Source organism: Diospyros lotus, chromosome 8, assembly GCF_014633365.1.
Source record: "Diospyros lotus cultivar Yz01 chromosome 8, ASM1463336v1, whole genome shotgun sequence".
In the NCBI taxonomy this organism is placed as follows: Eukaryota; Viridiplantae; Streptophyta; class Magnoliopsida; order Ericales; family Ebenaceae; genus Diospyros; species Diospyros lotus.
Window position 1 is genome coordinate 40,511,275 of NC_068345.1, and position 19,468 is coordinate 40,530,742.

The 19,468-nt window shown below is 37.9% G+C and overlaps 1 protein-coding gene across 9 annotated transcripts in view; it reads left to right on the forward strand.

Moving 5' to 3' along the window:
- LOC127807354 (receptor-like serine/threonine-protein kinase SD1-8) overlaps positions 1–19,468 on the forward strand; it is an 87,210-nt gene that overhangs the window by 66,629 nt on the left and 1,113 nt on the right. For 2 of the 9 annotated variants that reach the window (XM_052345108.1, XM_052345104.1), the window contains exons 6-9: positions 4,747–4,957; positions 5,053–5,290; positions 5,771–5,921; positions 5,998–6,497. The exons of 1 other annotated variant lie outside the window; for it this stretch is intronic. In XM_052345108.1, the coding sequence (XP_052201068.1) occupies positions 4,747–4,957; positions 5,053–5,290; positions 5,771–5,921; positions 5,998–6,309 (912 nt within the window). In that variant the 3' untranslated portion in view covers positions 6,310–6,497. Of the gene's footprint in view, positions 1–2,546; positions 3,128–3,243; positions 4,008–4,141; positions 4,289–4,378; positions 4,570–4,746; positions 4,958–5,052; positions 5,291–5,770; positions 5,922–5,997; positions 7,307–13,217; positions 15,156–19,468 lie in introns of those variants that run through there. 6 more of the 9 variants (XM_052345110.1, XM_052345109.1, XM_052345111.1 and 3 more) reach the window with 6 other exon arrangements.

Consider the following 19,468-nt stretch of genomic DNA (forward strand, 5'->3'; position numbering starts at 1 on the left):
GGGTAATACTATTCATCTCTAATGTTGATCATCAGCAAGAGACGTGGCACCCATGGAAGAGAAGTGGCAATACACATAAGTAAAGCACATAAATGGCTCGAAGAAGCCATTTCAGCGTTTCCGAACCATTTCCAAAACAGGAAATATTTCCCGTTTTAGAATTGTTTACACCTTTGTTTTTTTTTTATTAGAAAAATGCCCGTTTTCCTATTTCTGTTTCGTATTAGAAACGTTTTTCGTTTCCATTTCTATGCAATCTGGATACACGTTGATAAAAACCAAAAAGATTCAAATTGACATTTCAACTTCCCAAAGAAACACTTTCCTCACATGAGATGCCATGTCTCCTATGATCAATAGTAAAGATGAATAGTATTATTTTGCCTAAGTAGAAAATGTAGGGTTAGATTTTCGAACTTAGAATTTATAACAAAGAGTAACAATAATTTGATTAAAAATAATGATAAGAGTCATGACTTATGATAGTATCATCAGTCATGTGTTGCATTTTTATTAGATGAGGTGATAGACAAAAGAGAAAATATCACATAATATCCTTAATCTCTTCCAATAAGAAGATGCCACATAATTGATAATACCATCTTCAATCATGACTCCTAATATTATATTTTCATTAAACTTTCAGCAATAACAGTCATGCACAAGGCTAAATTAGTAAATTACTACTCCACCAATTTATGGTTACACCTTTCAAAGTGAGAGATTCCCTTTTTTTTTTCTTTTTCTTTTTTTTTTCTTTTGAGCCGGGCCAGGCCGTTCTAGGCTAGGTTAATTCGTGCGAAATTTCAGTAAATTATATAGGGAGCGTGATTTGCAAATCCAACTCAACTCAAATGGGCCTGTATAATATTATTTATTATATAGAAGATGAAGATGTGTTTGCTTTCCCATTAGTATTATTGCTTGCTTTCAGGAGAGAGAAGAGTAAAAGATTTTTTTTTCTACTTTTTGTTAGTAAATAAGATTATATCACACTCGAAATTTAGAGGAACAATAATTAAAATAAAAGTTATTATATATAAAATGATAAAATCCTAAAATTATTATATATGTTTTGTATATATATTATTGTTGAGATATAACAATAAATTTATAACTATAAAGAGTGTTCATCTTGAGGTTTTAATCTCCAGCCGAGTTGTAAAACAAAAGACGATTTGGGGTGCAGAGTGTTTATTACGCGAGCTTTTAGATATTTAGGTCAATTTTAGTCAAAAAAATAAAAAAATATTTAAATAAATTGTGTAAAAATTTTAGTGTATCTCAATAAGAGATATGACTCTCTCTATATAGAAGTTAAGACTAATAAATGGAGAAGTATCTAAGTTTTTTAAAATTATTTATTTTTGATCTTTAGACAAATATCTCGAATGTAAATTGACACATTCATGATGGGTTATAATTTGGATAGTTTACCGAAAATTGTATCTTTGAAACCTAAGAGCATCTCTTAATAGTACCTAAGAAATACTTTAAGAGAATCTCTCTAGAACTACTCACTCGGGAAAGTCTCCAAGGCCACTCTCCCCTTCGATTTGAGCCTACTTTTTTAAAACACAATACAAAATGATAAAATTCTAAAATGTGTTATGTGTGTTCGTGTGTTAAATGAATAATAAATGAGTATATACGTAAAAATTTAAATTTAAATAACTTTATTTATAAACATAAAGGGGTTTAAAATATTATTAAATTCATTCAATAAATAAATAAAAATGAAAGAAAACAGAATATGTCAATTCATCATTTAACTGCCTAAGTGGAATGATCAATTCGTCTATGTTAAGTGGTGTTTGCTTACCAAATCAAGATGGCAACTAATGATAATTTTAAGTAGATTAAAGACTAGGCTTCTTCTAAAAAAAGACTTGGGTAATAATATAAGGTCAAATTTGTAGAAAATAATCAAATATCTTACGTTTTCTTTACCCCAAGGTACAAAAATTTAAAACCGGTGTAACACGGGGGTTCTCTATTTTTCAAAATCCCTTGTTAATAAACCACTTTATTTTATGGTAACACATAGAATGTGAATGATTTAGTCACAGTCAGTGACTCAAAAGTCAATTTATTTCCTTTTCTCGCCCTGGAAGAACGAAAATTATGACACATGATGAGAAAATTGAAATCAAGAGTCTTGGTTAGGGCGGCTTGGCTCATTTACAGCCCTAATGAAGACTAACACCAAGGAAGGTTCTTGACTTTCATTATCAGGCCCCGGCCCCGGCCCAGGCCCAGGGAATTTAGCATAATTCCAATTTAATTTTCATATTAACAAATAATGAAATTAATAAAAACCACATTATTTAAATAATTTATTTATTTACTTATTTGTTTGGAAGAAAGAGATTTGGGTAAATTTTATGAGGATTCATTATGATTTGGGTACCTATTATGATTAATTAATTATTTACTTGTTAAAAATAACTCTCCTCGGCCAACAATTAAGTCTGAAAGTTCCTAAAAAGTATTAAATGGGAGTCTCTCCTTAAAACTTAAAAAGCATCCGATAAGGAAACAGAGAGAGAGAGAGAGAGAGAGTGAGGGAGAGGGAGATAGAAGCTTCTGAGCAAAGAATGAGAAATCCCCAATGTTCTTTGTGGATCTCCACCTTTCTAATCACTCTTTTCCCAATCGCAGCCGCGGCCAAAGAAACCATCACGGCGGCGCAACCTCTCTTCCCCAACCAAACCATAGTCTCTGCCGGGGGAGTTGTGGAACTGGGCTTCTTCTCCCCGGGAAATTCAAACAAATGGTACGTCGGGGTTTGGTATAAGGACAGTGATCCAGACAGAACCGTTGTCGTCTGGGTTGCTAACAGAGACAACCCATTGACAAACAGCTCGTCCGGGTCGTTGAAAATCGGCAACGATGGAAACCTCTTGCTGGTTGACGAAGCTGCAAATTCAGTGGTGTGGTCATCGACGTTGACCCAGACGACCTCGGCAAACACCGTGGCGCAACTTCTGGATTCGGGCAACTTAGTTGTTCGCAGAGAAAACGACGTCAATCCGGAGAATTTTGTGTGGCAAAGCTTTGACTATCCGACGGACACTTTCTTGCCGGGGATGAAGCTGGGTTGGGATGCAAAAACTGGGCTTAACAGGTAACTTACTTTAATTTTTAAAAAGTAAATTATGAATAAATCATTGCTTCAATTGAGATTGTTTTCCTCAAGCGTGGAGAGCGAGAACCTATAGCGCTCACAACTCTTCGCAACAGGTACCTAACTTCGTGGAAGAGAAACGACGATCCATCCACTGGTGACTATTCTTTCAAGATAGACGTTCATGGATTGCCAGAGCTTTACTTGTGGACCAAAAAAGCAATAGAGTATAGAAGCGGCCCGTGGAACGGCTTAAGATTTAGCGGCGTCCCAGAGATGGGTCCCACATACAACATCAGTTTCACATTTCTAACGGAGAAAGACGAGATTTCATATTCATTTCAGCTGGAAGACAAGTCCCTGAATTCTAGGTTGACTTTGAACCCCATCGGCGTTGTGCAACGCTTCGCTTGGATAGGTACAAGCCGGAATCCGAACCTCTTCTGGTACTCGCCGAAAGACCAATGCGACTACTACATGGAATGCGGCGTTTATGGTGTTTGTGACATTAATGCTTCACCGGTCTGTAAATGCATCCAAGGGTTCGAGCCCAAGGATCCACGCGCTTGGAAGATGAGAAATGGGTCTGGTGGCTGCGTAAGGACTTCGAAGTTGAGCTGTCATGGAGATGGGTTTTGGCCGTTGAAGAACATGAAGGTGCCGCAGAGTTCAACGGCGTTTTATAACAAGAGCATGAGTCTGTTGGAGTGCAAGCAGGCTTGCATCAGAGACTGCTCGTGCACTGCCTATGCCAATTTGGACATTAGGCAAGGTGGCTCTGGGTGTGTGATGTGGAGCGGTGATCTTCTTGATATGAGGCGGTACGCCAGCGGGGAAGGCGGCCAAGATCTATATGTGAGAGTTTCTGCCGCTGATTTAGGTACGAAGAATCCCTTAACATATTTGCTTTAATGTTTCATTGAGTTTAGAGAAAACAAATTTTTGTTCGAGTAGAATTTGAGTCTCTCAACCATTGTTACGTAAATTAACTATATACTTATTTGTTCATTTTAGAAACAGGTGGAAGCAAAACTGGACAAATTGTTATGATCGTCGGCATTGCGGTTGGTGCTGGTGTTTTGCTATTAGTATCAGGCATATGTTTTGTACGACAAAGAAAGCGAATGCAAAGGGCATTGAGAGAAAAGATTCAACGTAGAGGTACCAATGAACTCAATACTATATATCTCATATTTACATGAGCATGGATTTGCAACAATCTAGCTTTCTCACTCTTATTATCAACTTTAGGTTTACGTAAAAGAAATCAAGATATGTTAATGAGTGAAGGGGTCATAGCAAGCAAAGGAGAGTATTCCAATGAGAGCGCATCAGATGAACTAGAGCTACCATTGTTCGATTTGGACATCATAGCAACGTCGACAAACAATTTTAGCCATGAAAATCAGCTCGGACAAGGTGGTTTCGGCATTGTTTACAAGGTAAGTTCATTCCCAACATGGTAAATAAAAACAACATATAAATCTTTGTAATACTACGTGGGGATTGACTATATAAATTATAACTTTCTATAGTCGTTTGTGTATATGATCTTATCTTTTGTAAGACCAACTTAGATCACATCTAACTTACGACAATGCTTTGAATGAAAATACTAGGGTATGTTACCGGATGGGCAGAGAGTAGCGGTGAAGAGATTGTCAAAGAATTCTGGGCAAGGGACAACGGAGTTCAAGAACGAGGTTCGATTGATTGCAAGGTTGCAACATAGGAACCTTGTGCGCCTGCTCGGTTGCTGCATAGAGGTGGAAGAGAAGATGTTAATATATGAATACATGGAAAACAAAAGCCTGGATTTCATTTTATTCAGTGAGTCCCTGGTTGACTTTCAATATACTCGTAGAACAAGAAATAGTGGAATTTATGTGCATTTGTTCATAAATTGGCAAGTGAAAATCATGCAGGTGAAGAGAAATGCTCATTGCTAGATTGGCAAAGGCGCTTTAACATCATCAATGGGATTGCTCGAGGGCTTCTCTATCTTCATCAGGATTCGAGATTTAGGATCATTCACAGAGACCTCAAAGCAAGTAACATTTTACTTGACAAAGAAATGAATCCAAAAATATCAGATTTTGGCATGGCAAGGATTTTTGGTAATGACCAGACTGAAGCAAATACAAAAAGAGTCGTCGGAACATAGTAAGAACAATTCAACTTGCACTCGAGTTTTTTTTTTTCCCCTTAATAATTGAAAAGAAAAAGAACAGCCAGGAGACTTAAAATATTTAATATAGAAAACTTCTTTAAAACTAAAGAACATCCAAGAGACTTAAAATTCCACTTTATAATCTCCACTAGAATCAGCAAAGGCTCAAGATCTAATTCCAACCTAATAATGGATGCACAACTCAATTCCAGTAGATAAGAACCAAGAAAATGGGAAAATTTCACCCATGATAGAGAATACTGTTTCGACACCGAAATTTGAATTTAGAGAACTTTGATAATCAATCCACTGTAGAAATTAAAAAACCATGTGCTAGCTACATTCTCACCAAAAATCAGCCAAATTTGACCTAGAATTCTTCAACAATCTATTCAAAGCTGTAGGAAGGAAACCCAAAACACCCAACAATACTTGTAGCAATTACTGAGTTTTGCCTATATGTGAATGTGCAGTGGATACATGTCTCCAGAATATGCGATGGACGGACTTTTTTCAATAAAATCAGATGTTTTTAGTTTTGGTGTACTGGTGCTTGAGATAATAACTGGCAAGAAGAACAAAGGATTTTACAATACCGAGGATGAGCTTAATCTTCTTGGACATGTAAGTGTGGAACCTTGGAAAAGGTTCGCATTTCATCACTTTGTGATAAAAATGCATTGAATGGGTGTTGGTGCAGGCATGGAGGCGATGGAGAGAAGGAGAAAAGCTAGAACTAGTCGATCCTGCAACGAGGGATTCGTATTCGCCATATGAGGCGGCTCGGTGCCTACAAGTGGGGCTCTTGTGCGTGCAGGAGCGAGCAGAAGACAGGCCATCTATGTCAGCTGTGGTGCTCATGCTGAGCAGTGAAAATGCTTCGTTGGCTCAGCCAAAACAGCCTGCTTTTTGCCTGGGAAGGAACCCTTTGGAAACAAATTCATTGTCCAGCAAGCAAGACGAGTCATGCACTGTGAACCAAGTCACAGTTACGATGATCGACGGCCGATAGCGGCCGGCCGGTGAACTTAAGACTCCACGAAAGGGTTTGGATTTTTTGGGTAAATATTTTTATATTTTCCCTACTTCCTTTTAATTTTTGTTGTGAAGATTTACAAATATAGGCTATTGATTCAAGTAAGATTCAGTAAATAACAATTCAATGCTTTTGGGATGCAGTAACAAAAGTTTTACTTTGTATGTGATGTATCATGGGTTAAGACCCACCAACAAAGGCTCAACCTCACAAAAGAAAAGACTCAAAAAGCTGAAGGCGGCTGTCGCACAACCCGAGAGATCAGGTCTCCCGAAGACTCTCCCGCGGAGCAATCCCACAATGGGAGGAAAGAAGTCCCGGGAGACCTCCAGGTCTCCTAAATACTCTTCCCTGGGATTTTTCTTGTTGAAAAAATTGAGCTATTTTCTCTAAAATCATACAAATATACTCGACAAAAATTATTGAATATAATAACAAATAAAACACTAGAATATAACGAAGATCGGCCAATTTAGCCTTACCAAAATACTTCACTAATTTTCAAAGGGAGAAATACAAATGAGAGAGAGAAAAAAGAATACACAATTTGTAGGATGGTTTTACAAATGGGGGGAAGACTCCTTTTATGGTATTTGTGACATTAATGCTTCGCCGGTCTGTAAATGCATCCGAGGGTTCGAGCCCAAGGATCTACAGGCTTGGAAAATGAGAAATGGGTCTAGTGGGTGCGTTAGGACATCGGAGCTAACCTGCCATGGAGATGGGTTTGGCAGTAGAAGAATGTGAAGCTGCTGGAGACTTCGACCGCAGTTTTTAACAGGAGCATGAGTCTGTCAGAGTGTCGGCAAGCTTGCCTGAGAAATTGTTCGTGCACTGCCTATGCCAATTTGGACATTAGGGAAGGTGGCTCCGGGTTTGTGATGTGGAGCGGTGATCTTCTTGATATGCGGCAGTTCGCCGTCGGGGATGGCGGCCAAGATCTAGAAGTTACGAGTTTTTGCCCCTGATTTAGGTACGTTGAATTGGTTTCCTTAATTTCTTCACTTCCACATTTCATTGAGTTTCGTGGTACAAATTTTTTATGTTTGTTGGCTATATAGGAATTCGGTCGAGGACGAAGTGCCATTTGGGTTCCCCTTTTCTGAGAACACCTTGTTGAATATCAGAGGGCAGAAGATTAAATATAAATGATAGAAGTGTACTCTGTAGAAGAAATCTCACAAAACAACAATATAGATACTGTGAAGGGATTATTTTATTTGATGCAACTAGAGTGCCTTGTATAGGCATACAAGGAAACAAACTCAATGACACGTTCTCCTTCTTTTCAGCAACAGTGACCCACTAACTCCAATAACTCCATGACTAGACTCAACTAAGAAATAGGAAAAAATCAACTTGCACAATTCAAAGTCAGCTAAAACCAAGCGGTGGACTCGGTCTTCAAAAAACTGTTCCACAAGCTGGTATTGTATTTTAACACTCCCCCTCAATACCAGCTTCCATTCTTTTCACCATGCCGAGCTGATGACAAAAGTTTTCAAACTTGTTGCCACTCAAGCCTTTTGTGAATAAGTCTGCAGCTTGGTCTTCTGTCTTAATATGCCTTAGCTCAACCTCTTCTTCCAGAACTTTTTCCCTGATAAAATGATAATGCACCTCCATATGTTTAGTTCTTGCGTGAAAAACTGGATTCTCTGCCAAACATATTGCTGACTGGCTGTCGCAATACAGAAGAATTGCAGAATCTGTTGGCTGATGCAAGTCCTTCAACAATTGCATAAGCCAAGTACTCTCTTGAGCTGCACTTGCTGCAGCTCGTTACTCCGCTTCTGTTGTTGACAAAGACACGGTTGGCAGCCTTTTGCTGTACCAAGAAATTGCTCCTGATCCAAGCATAAAAACATACCCAGTAGTTGAATGTCAGGTATCATAATCACTTGCATAGTCAGCATCACAATAACCAACTAGCTTGCAATCTCCACCTTTCTTATACAAGACACCATAGTCTAATGTACTTTTCACATATCTCAAAATTCGCCGCACTACTTCCAAATGAGGCTTCTTTAGATTTTGCATGTACCGACTCATCACACCAACTGCATAAGAAATATCGGGTCTGGTTAAAATTAGATAGATCAAACTACCCACCAACTATTGATACATCGTTATATCTTCCAAATTTCTCCCTTCATGAGCACACATTTTTGCGTTTGGCTCCCTTGGAGTTGAAATTGGCTTGCACTCAAGCATTCCAAACTTCTTCAACAATTCTTTGGAATATTTTTGCAGATGAATAAATATTCCTTCTTGAGTATAAATATTCCTCTAGACCAAGAAAATGCTTGAGTTGTCCAAGTTCTTTCATCTAGAAACAAATTCATAAATTCTTCTTCGTTTGGTGGATTTCTTCTTCACAATTGTCTGTTATAATTAAATCATCCACATACACTAACACAATAGCTAGTTTCCCTCCATTAGCTTTCACAATCAAACTAGAATTGGCAAATGTCATAGAATAACCACTATGAATAAAAAATTCAGCAATCTTATCATACCAAGCCCTCGATGCCTACTTTAATCCATAAAGTGCCTTCCAAAGCTTACGCACATATTTAGAATGATCTTGATTCTAGAAACTCATCGGTTGAGTCATGTAGATCTCCTGATCCAATTCTCCATGCAAAAACGCATTCTTCACATCCATCTACCACAAGTTCCCACTTTTGCTAACTACAAGTGCCAGTAAGACTTGCACAGTTGTAAGCTTTGCAACTAGACTAAACATTTCATCATAGTCTAGTCCATATTGTTGAGAGAACCCTCAAGCTACCAAGCGAGCCTTGTGTCTCTCAATTAATCCATCTATGCAACGCTTTATTTTATAAACCCATTTGCAAGTAATAGGCTTCACATCTTTTGGCTTTGGTACGATCTCCCAAGTCTGATTACGTTTTAATGCAGCAATTTCTTCTTCCATAGCTTTAGTCCACTCCGTATTCTGAAATGCTTCCTCAAATGTCTCTGGTTCTTTTGCATCTACTTCTTCTACTATAGCAACGTTGGCATATTTGGGATTTGGCTTTTTGACTCTTGTTGATCTTCTAAGTGGAGTTGGTGCTTCTGCTTCACTAGGCTCATCTTCTTCGCTTGGTTGTTGATACACACCAGTTTGCCAAGGACCTTGAGCTACGCCTTCTTCAACATAACCATCGTCATTAGCATCTTCATCTTCACCTAAACTCGACTCGATTTGAACATATTTCAACTCATCTTTAAAAACATTCAAGTCTAGTAATATCTCCTTTTTCTGAAGACCACCAAGAAGACGCTTCATCAAACACCATATTCCGGGATGTGTAGCATTTTCCAATTGTAGGATCACAACATTTCCACCCTTTTCTTTGACTGTCATATCCCACAAAGATACATCTAATAACCTTTTTGTCAATCTTGCTATGTAAATGATCAGGTACAAATACATAGCACACACATCCAAAAACATGAAAATAGCTAGCTGTAGGTTTCATGTTCCACAATTTTTCAAAGGATTGTTGAGGGAGCCTATTGATCACAAAAGTTGCAGTCTTCATTGCTTTTACCCAAATCGTCCCGAAACATTCTTCGCATGAAGCATACTTCGACATATTTTTGTCAGGTGCCTATTCTTTCTTTCTATTACGTCGTTTTGTTGCAGAGTGTTGGTACATGAGAACTAATGGCAGATTCGACACTCTTTAAGGAAATTGAAGAACTCGTCTGACGTATATTCTCCCCCGTTGTCAATGTGCAGGCAACAAATTTTCTTACCAACTTCAAATTCTGCTGTCTCTTTGAACTCTTTGAACTTTGAAAAAGTTTTAGATTTTTCATTCATAAAATAAACCCACACATACTTGGAAAAGTCATCAATAAAGGTCACCATATACTTCATCCCACCGATGGAGACTTGCTTAACAGGTCCAAACACATCAGAGTGAATTAACTCTAATGGTTATTTTGCTTTAAATTTGGACTCTTCATACGGCAACTGATGTGCTTTCTTGTACTAACATCCTGCACAGATTGTGTCTGTTCTTAATTCAAGTTGGGGAAGTCCCTTCAGCATCGACTTTTTCATCATCACGTTTAGCTTGGGATAGCTAACATGACTTAACCGCATGTGCCATAAGTTTGTTATCTCATTCTTCCTCATCTTGTCTACATATGCGGTTTCTGCAGACATCACATACACTGACTCTTGTCTCCGCCCCTCCATCACTCCTCTCCTATAGTCTCAAGGTCACGAAATACCTTCACATCTTGCAGACCAAATAGAACAAAATAGCCTAAAGATGTAAATTGTGCTACTAATAGAAGATTTTTCTTCATACCTAGAACAAGATAGATATTTTGAAGTGATACCTCATTAGCACTATATTGAGGAGAGATTACCGTATTACCGATATGAGTTATCGGTAACTTTGAGTTGTTGGTTGTTACCACCACTCGGCTCCTTTGGTATTCTGACAAATTTTGCAACTTTTCTTTATCACCTGTCATATAATTTGAGCATCCCAAGTCAACGATCCAATCTTTCTCATAACCGATCTGTTCAAACGTTGTTGTTATGAGAGTTAACTCCTCCTTTTCTACAGCAAAAAGCGCCTCAACATCCCATTCATCTTCGCTTTTGGAAGTAGCAGCATTACTCTTCACGATCCTTTTCTTGGGTAAATTACATCAAAAATCATTAAACTTTAGTGTGTTTTTCATTTTGATCACTAAATTTTAATTCTTTTCAATGTGATCATAGAAATTTAAAAAGTTTTGCAATATGGTCACACATAAGATTTTTCAGTCACTTTATAACCGGAGTGGGTGACGTGGCGCTGATGTGACAAATAATAAAAATATTGTACAATAATATTTTAATATAATATTATTATATATTGACACGTGGCATATTTTGATTAGTTGTCATTGTACAATAATTTTTATTATTTGCCACATTAGCTAGAAAATCTTATATGTGACCACATTGCAAAACTTTTTAAACTTCTATGATCACATTAAAAAGAATTAAAATTTAGTGACCAAAATAAAAAACACACTAAAGTTTAGTGACCTTTGGTGTGATTTACCCTCCTTTTCTTCGACTAACAATCTTTTGCCATATGACCCTTCTTCCCGCAATTGTAGCACTTCCCTTCAAACTTTATGTCGTTGCCATGATTCTTCGAAGCTCCCCCAGAACAAGTGCTCCTTTCACCTTGATGACTTTTCGCCTTGTCCTCATTCCTTTTAGATCCACCAACGGTGTGCTGCTTGGAATTTCTTCTGCTTTTGTTAATGTAGAGCGCTTCCTCTTTATCCTTCAGCAAAATTCCTTCCATTTGCTTAGCTAAGGCTTCTTGACCAGCAAGCAAATTTTCAAACTCAACAAATGATGATTCCTTTTGCCATCCTTGTACTGCAGCAACAAAGCTCCTATATTCGAGTCTCAAGCCATGGATAATTATTCTCTTTATCTTGGTTTCCCCGATTGGAGCTTCTAGATCCAACTCAAAAAGTTCACGGCAAAGTGACTTCACCTTGTGGAAGTACTGAGCGACTATCATGTCACATTGTGCTATCAACAATAGTATGTTCTCTAGAAGTTGAAGCCCTGTGTCATTTTTCTTTGAGAAAAGCGTGGCTAAGGTATCCCAAACTTCTTTGGGGGTTTTGGCATTCTGGATGTGCTCTAGCACATCTTCTTCAACCGTAGTCTTTAAAGCGAATAGCGCCTTGCCCACTTTTATCTTCCACTTCCGCAACGTACCATTTACATCCTCTGTTGCCGATTGCGTAACTTCGCTTTCGTTATTAACTTCCCACAAGTCTTGGCCTTGCATGTAAGATGTCATGCATGTCGACCAAGAATTGTAGTTTTGATTGTTGAGCTTTTTAATTTCGACGACAACTTGAAGATCACTCATTCTTGCTTTGATACCAGATTGTTGAATATCAAAGGGCAGAAGATTAAATATAAATGATAGAAGAAGTGTACTTTGTAGAAGAAATCTCACAAAACAACAAAATAGATGATGTTAAGGGATTATTTTATTTGATGCAACTAGAGTGCCTTGTATAGGCATACAAGGAAACAAACTCAATGACACGTTCTCCTTCTTTTCAGCAATAGTGACCCACTAACTCCATGACTAGACTCAACTAAAAAATAGGAAAAAATCAACTTGCACAATTCAAAGTCGGCTAAAACCAAGCGGTGGACTCGGTCTTCAAAAAACTGTTCCACAAGCTGGTATTGTATTTTAACACACCATGCCACGGAATTAACAATAATTATCTTCTTATTCGTTTCAGTAGGAGGTAAAACTGGACAAACCGTTAAGATTGTCGGCATTGCAGTTGGTGCTGGTGTTTTCATAGTAGCATTAGGCATATGTTCTGTACGGCAGAGAAAGATAATACAAAAGACACTGAGAGAGAAGATTCAACACAGAGGAACCGAGGAACTCAATACCATATATCTCATACTTAACTAAGCAAAATTTGCGGCATTCAAATTTTCTCTCTCACTATCAAAATTTAGGTAGACATAGAAGAAGTCAACATATCATAGTAAACAGAAGAGTATACTGTGATAAGAGCGCATCAGATGAACTAGAGCTACCATTGTTTGACTTCCCTACCATAGCAATGGCAACAGAATTTCTGCAGTGAAAATGTGCTAAAGCAAGCTGGTTTCGGCATTGTTTACAGAAGTTAAATTGCCAACACAGTAAATAACAGCAGCATATAAGTCTTTATTTCATTACGTAGGATTGGCAATATGAATTCTAACTCTTTAGTTATTTCTATTCATGATCTTATCTTCTATAAGATTCTTATAATTTATTCATGTCTAACTGACAAAAATGCTTTTGTTGGGATACCAGGGTATGTTACCAGAAGGCCAGAAAATAGCAGTGAAGAGATACTGTCAAATAATTCTGGTCAAGGGGCAAACGAATTCAAGAACGAGGTCCAATTGATTGCAAGGCTGCAGCATAGAAACCTTGTACACCTGCTTGGTTGCTGCGTAAAGATGGAAGAAAAGATGTTGATATATGAATACATGGAAAACAAAAGCCTGGACTTCATTTTATTCGGCGAGTCCCTGACTCACTCTCTTTATACCTTTAGAACGAGAAATGACAGATTTACTGAGCATGTTTTAAGAGTTGGGAAGTGAAAATCTTGCAGACAGAGAAATGCCCATTGCTGGATTCGCAAAAGTGCTTTAGCATCATCTGTGGGATTGCTCGAGGGCTTCTCTATCTTCACCAAGACTTGAGATTTAGGATCATTCACAGAGACCTCAAAGCAAGTAACATATTACTTGACAGAGAAATGAACTCGAAAATATCAGATTTTGGCATGGCAAGGATTTTTGGAAGTGATCAGACAGAAACAAATACAAGAAGAGTTGTAGGAACATAGTAAGTACAATCCCACTCGCTCTCAGGTGTCTTCCAATTGATGAGCAAAGAGAAAAAGAATAACAGTAATATATAAAAGCAAGCACAATCAGACTCTTACACACAATAATCAATGCAGAAAACCTCTTTGAAAACTGACTAAGAAAAACCACAGGACCTGAAATTCCACTTTACAACCTTCACTATAATGAATGAACGGGCAGAACCTACTCCAAACTCAATAACGGGTACACAACCTGATTCCAAGAAACAAAGTAAAACAACTACAAAAATTGGCAAACTACAACCAAAACAGAGGATGCCATTCAGACACCAAACTCTAAATTTAGAGAACTTTGATGATTAAATCCACTAAAAAAATTGAAATGCTACAAGTTAGTTACCTTGTGGCCAAAACTCAGCCAAATTTGACCACAATGACATTGCTTCTGTTGGCTTGAACAAAACTACTGCAACGAACTTGCCTTAATTTTTCTGTATCAAATTTCAGCCACACTTTTCTTGAATACAGCTAAGCATAGAAAACCCTAATCCCTACAATTAAAGGGATAACGGACTTCATAATTTTGTCAAACAAAACAACCTGTTGAATCTAGGACCGATTATTCACATAAGAACTATAACTTTCTCATAGGCAACACTCACCCGATAGAAAACAGTAATAGGATAATAGAAATCAGAACAAAACACAGCAATAACAGAAAGATAAAAGAGGCAAGAACTTATCCTAGTTCAGGCATGAAATGCCCTACATCCAGACTGTCAGTGACCGAGACAGAATCCACTAGAAGCACAATCAAGATTACACTTAGACTATAAACAATAGCCCCCCTCTCAAGAATACAAGGACCGAGCTGATGCTCTCTCTCAGTTCTCTAAAGCTCGCGCAAGATACAACAGAATGAAAAATGAATGCTGAAAATCCTATCCCCTGAGAACCTACCCGCCTCTATTTATAAGAGATAGAGGCGGTTACAAAACTGGGACTTAAATGTAAATAAAATAGAAATAAAAGGCTATCGGTACTAACTCTAAGAAAGTTACATTTTAAACTCATAAAACATAAAATGCAAACTTACTTCTAACTACATTTAACATCCTCTACCGAGAATTGATACTAACTAATGCAAATTCTAACAATTTTCTCCACCAATTTGCAATAGTTGAGTCTTCAATCTCCAGTCTTCCAGGTTCTGAATCTGTTTCCTTTCCTGCTATCTCTCAGATTTCTTCTAAACTTGATTGCTTAGCCTTCTTTAAGCTACATTAAGTAGCTTCATGCAGTGCTTTATCTTGGCTACTGGGACGGCCTTGGTGAACATGTCTGCTGCATTTTCTTCTCCTGCCACCTTTTCCAGTTTCAACAACTTCCTGTCAAGTATTTCCCTGATAAAATGCAATTGTACATCAATATGTTTTGTGCGTTCATGGTGTGCCTGATTTCTAGCTAGGTGAATGGCACTTTGGCTATCACATTTTAGGGTTGTATCTACCTCCCTTCTTAGCAATTCTCCTAAAAGCCCTTTTAACCACATAGCCTTCTTTATTGCCTCTGCTGGGGCAATATATTCTACCTCAATAGTTGATAAGACTACAACATGTTGTAAACTTGCCTTCCAACTCACTGTGGCATTCCAAATCTTGAAGACATAGCCTATAGTTGATCTCCTATCCTGATCCGCTGCATAGTCTACATCGGAGTATCTTAGGATCTTGACTTCTTTTTCTTTTCCTGCTCCCCCATAAACTAAACCAGTATCTAATGATCCTCTTAGGTACTTGAACATCCACTTAACTACTCCCCAATGAGCCTTCCCTAGGTTTGCCATAAACCGGCTAACCACACTCATGGCATGGGCGAGATCTGGCCGAGTGCAGATCATGTTGTACATCAAGCTCCCTACTGCACTAGAGTATGGAACGTCCCTCATTTCTGCCTTATCATCCTCATTTATAGGAGATTGACTTGCTGATAGCTTAAAGTGCTAAGCAAACGGTGTGCTGACAGCCTTTGCTTCTGCCATACCAAATCTTTGAATTAATTTCCTTAGATAATTCTCTTGTGATAGTCCTTGGGTTCTTATCTTTCTATCCCTCTTAATTTCAATTCTCAATATCTTCCTTGCTTCTCCTAAGTCTTTCATTTCAAATGCTAACTTTAAATCCAGCTTTAACTATTGGATTTCCTACCTTGATTGACTTGCAATCAACATATCATCAACATACAACAGGAGGTACAAGAATATGCTGTTTGATACTTATTTAAAGTATACACAGCAATCATATGAACTCCTAATAAACCCATGTTCAATCATAAAAGTTTCAAATCTTTTATACCATTGGTGTGGGGATTGTTTTAGCCCATATAGGAATTTTCTAAGAAGGCAAACTTGATCTATTTTTCCTTTAGATTTGAACCCCTTTGGCTGCTCCATGAGAATCTTTTCATCTAATTCTCCATGTAAGAAAGCAGTCGTAACATCCATTTGTTCCAACACTAGGTTCATATAGGCTATCATTGCAAGGAGTGCTCTAATTGAGGTGTGCCTTACCATAGGGGAAAAAACCTCATTATAATCAACTCCTGCAACCTGGGTAAAGCCTCTTGCAACCAGCCTAGCTTTATATCTAGGCTTATAATCACTCCCAACTCATTCCTTTATTTTATAGAGCCATTTACACCCCACTATTCTCTGCCCCTTAGGTCTATCAACTAAGGTCCAGGTTTCATTTTTCCTTAGAGAGTTAATCTCTGATTTCATAGCCTCAATCCACTTACTTGAATCCTTAAGAGGCTATAGCTTCCTCATATGTTTGTGGTTCCTCCCCTACAACCTCTAATGCACTTGAAAATGCATAGGAAACCAGGTTTGAAAGCCCATATCTCTTAGGGGGTTTGGATTGCTTTTTCTGCCTATCCCTAGCAATATTATATCTATGCTGGTCAAGCTCATCTTCTACATCCGATCCCTCTTTTCTTTCTTCATGAGGGTCAAAGTCTTGGTCAGCTATGGGTTCCTCTAAATCTACCTGATGATCCAAGTCCTGGCTATGAGAGCCAGATGTTTCTGCACTAGGAGAGTTTTCCTGCCATTCTATCTCTACATTTCTTATTGTAGATGATGGCTCCTTACCACCATTATCATGCAGACCCTTAGCTACAGATTTCTCATCAAAGATGACATCTCTTGTAACTAAAATCCTTTGGTTTTCAAGTTCTAGACTCCATAGTTTATACCCTTTTACCCCAGCTGGATATCCCATAAAAATGCATTTTTGAGCTCTAGGTTCCAGCTTTCTTTGTTTTACATGGGCATATGCAATACACCCAAATACCCTTAGATGTTTTAGGCTAGGTTTATGACCTGTCCATTTCTCATAGGAGGTCTTAAATTCTATGGCAGCCGATGGAGATTGATTAAGTACACAGACTACAGTGTTCACAGCTTCTCCCCAAAAGGCCTTTGAGAGGTTTGCATGGAATAACATACACCTAACTCTCTCTAGGAGAGTCCTATTCATCCTCTCGACAAGGCCATTTTGTCTAAGATTTCCCGAGGCAGTCAAATGCCTAACTATCCCACTCCCTTTACATAGGTCTGTGAACTCCTTATTGCAGAATTCAAGACCATTGTCAGTCCTAATGGTCTTTATCTTCCTCCCCCTTTGGTTCTCTATCATGGTTTTCCATGTTTTAAATGCTTTAAAAGTATGTTCTTTTGTTTTCAAAACATAAATCCATACCATTCTAGAAAAATCATCTATTATGGACAAAAAATATCTAACTCCACCATAAGTGATAGTTTGGGAAGGTCCTCATAAATCACTATGGATATAATCTAGGGGTCCCTTAGATGAGTGTATAGCGGTTTTATTGAATTTTACCTTAGTGGACTTCCCATATATGCAGGATTCACACTTATCTAGGTCTGCCACTTGGTTTCCTTTTAACATCCCTTGTTTGGCTAATTCTTTAAAGTTCACTAATGTGAGCTATCCTAAGGTGCCATAATCTAGAGGATGTGGCTGCCTTATCACCAGCAATTGCTGCTTCCCCATTTAATGCAGCAGCTTGCAGAATATATATCCCATTCTGCTGGCTGGCCTTCATACACACAAAGGATCCTTTGGGGATATCTTAAAACTATAACCAATTTTAGTTAATTCTCCAAGAGAGATTAAGTTTCTTTTTAATTCAAGGATGTGTCCCACAGATTTAAGGGTCCTATAGGTATTGTCTTGCATCTTAAGGTTTACATCTCCTATTCCTAGGACCTTACACTCGCAATTATTTCCTAAAAGGACCTTACCCCCATCAATGGCCTAGTAATTTACAAACTAGTGTCTATTGGGTGTCACGTGGAAGGAACAGTCAGAGTCCATGATCCACATTTCCTTCACCGAGTTCTCACACACTGTTAGTGCATCAGAACTATCATACCCAAAAGCTCTACCATCCGAGACATTCTTCTCCTTAAAATCTTTCTTCCTCTTTGGACAATTTCTCTTAAAATGCCCTTTTTCTTGGCAGTGATAACACTTAACCGGACCCCTCCCATTTCTTGACTTAGATCTAGATTTATTTTTCTCTTTGAAATCCTTTTTGAAACTCCTAGATCTAGCAATCAGAACATCACCATTGGAAGATTTTTCTTCATGGTTATACCTCAAGTCTTTAGAATTTAGGGCTCCTATTACATCTTCTAAAGATAGCTTATCTTTGCCATGTTGTAGAATATCAACAAAGTGCTCATATGACCGAGGCAAAGAATGTAATAAAACTAGTGCCCTATCTTCATCATCATATTCAACGTTGATGTTTTCTAGGTCTAGGCAAAGTTTATTAAATTCGTCTATATGATCTTGCAACTTTTGGTTTTCTTTCATCTTAAATGTAAAGAATTTAGTCTTTACATATAACCAACTTGACAAGGTTTTTGTTAAGTAAAGATTGTTCAATCTCTTCCAGATTTCTAAGGTTGTAATCATCTTAGATACTTCCCTTAACACCTTATCTCCTAAACTAAGAATTAGGGTATTAAATGCCTTCTCTTCTATGTCTGCTCTCTGTTCTGTCGAGAGGGTTTTAGTCTCATCCCCTACTTTCTCTTTATCCCTTGGTTCCTCTCTTAGCGCCTCCTTTAAATCCAGATTTCCAAGGAGGGCCTGCATCTTTATTTTCCATAAAGAAAAATCATTTGAGCCATTAAATTTTTCAATATCGTATCTTGATGCGGAACTAGACATAGCCATTTCTGAAGTTTTCTAAGACTGTTTTAAGGGTTCTTGGATGAATCTTGAAAGTAATTATGTGAAATCCTAAGCTCTAATACCAAATTGTTGAGTCTAGGACCAATTATTCACACAAGAACTATAACTTTCTCGCAGCCAACACTCACCCGATAGAAAACAGTAATAGGATAATAGGAATCAGAACAAAACACAACAATAACATAAAGATAAAAGAGGCAAGAACTAATCCTGGTTCAGGCATGAAATGCCCTACATCCAAACTGCCCGTGACCGAGACAGAATCCACTAGAAGCACAATCAAGATTACAGCACTCCCTCTCTCTCTCTTGCACACACTTAGACTATAAACAATAGCCTCCCTCCCAAGAATACAAGAACTGAGTTGATGCTCTCTCTCAGTTCTCTAGAGCTCGCGCAAGATACAACAGAATGAAAAATGAATGCTGAAAATCCTA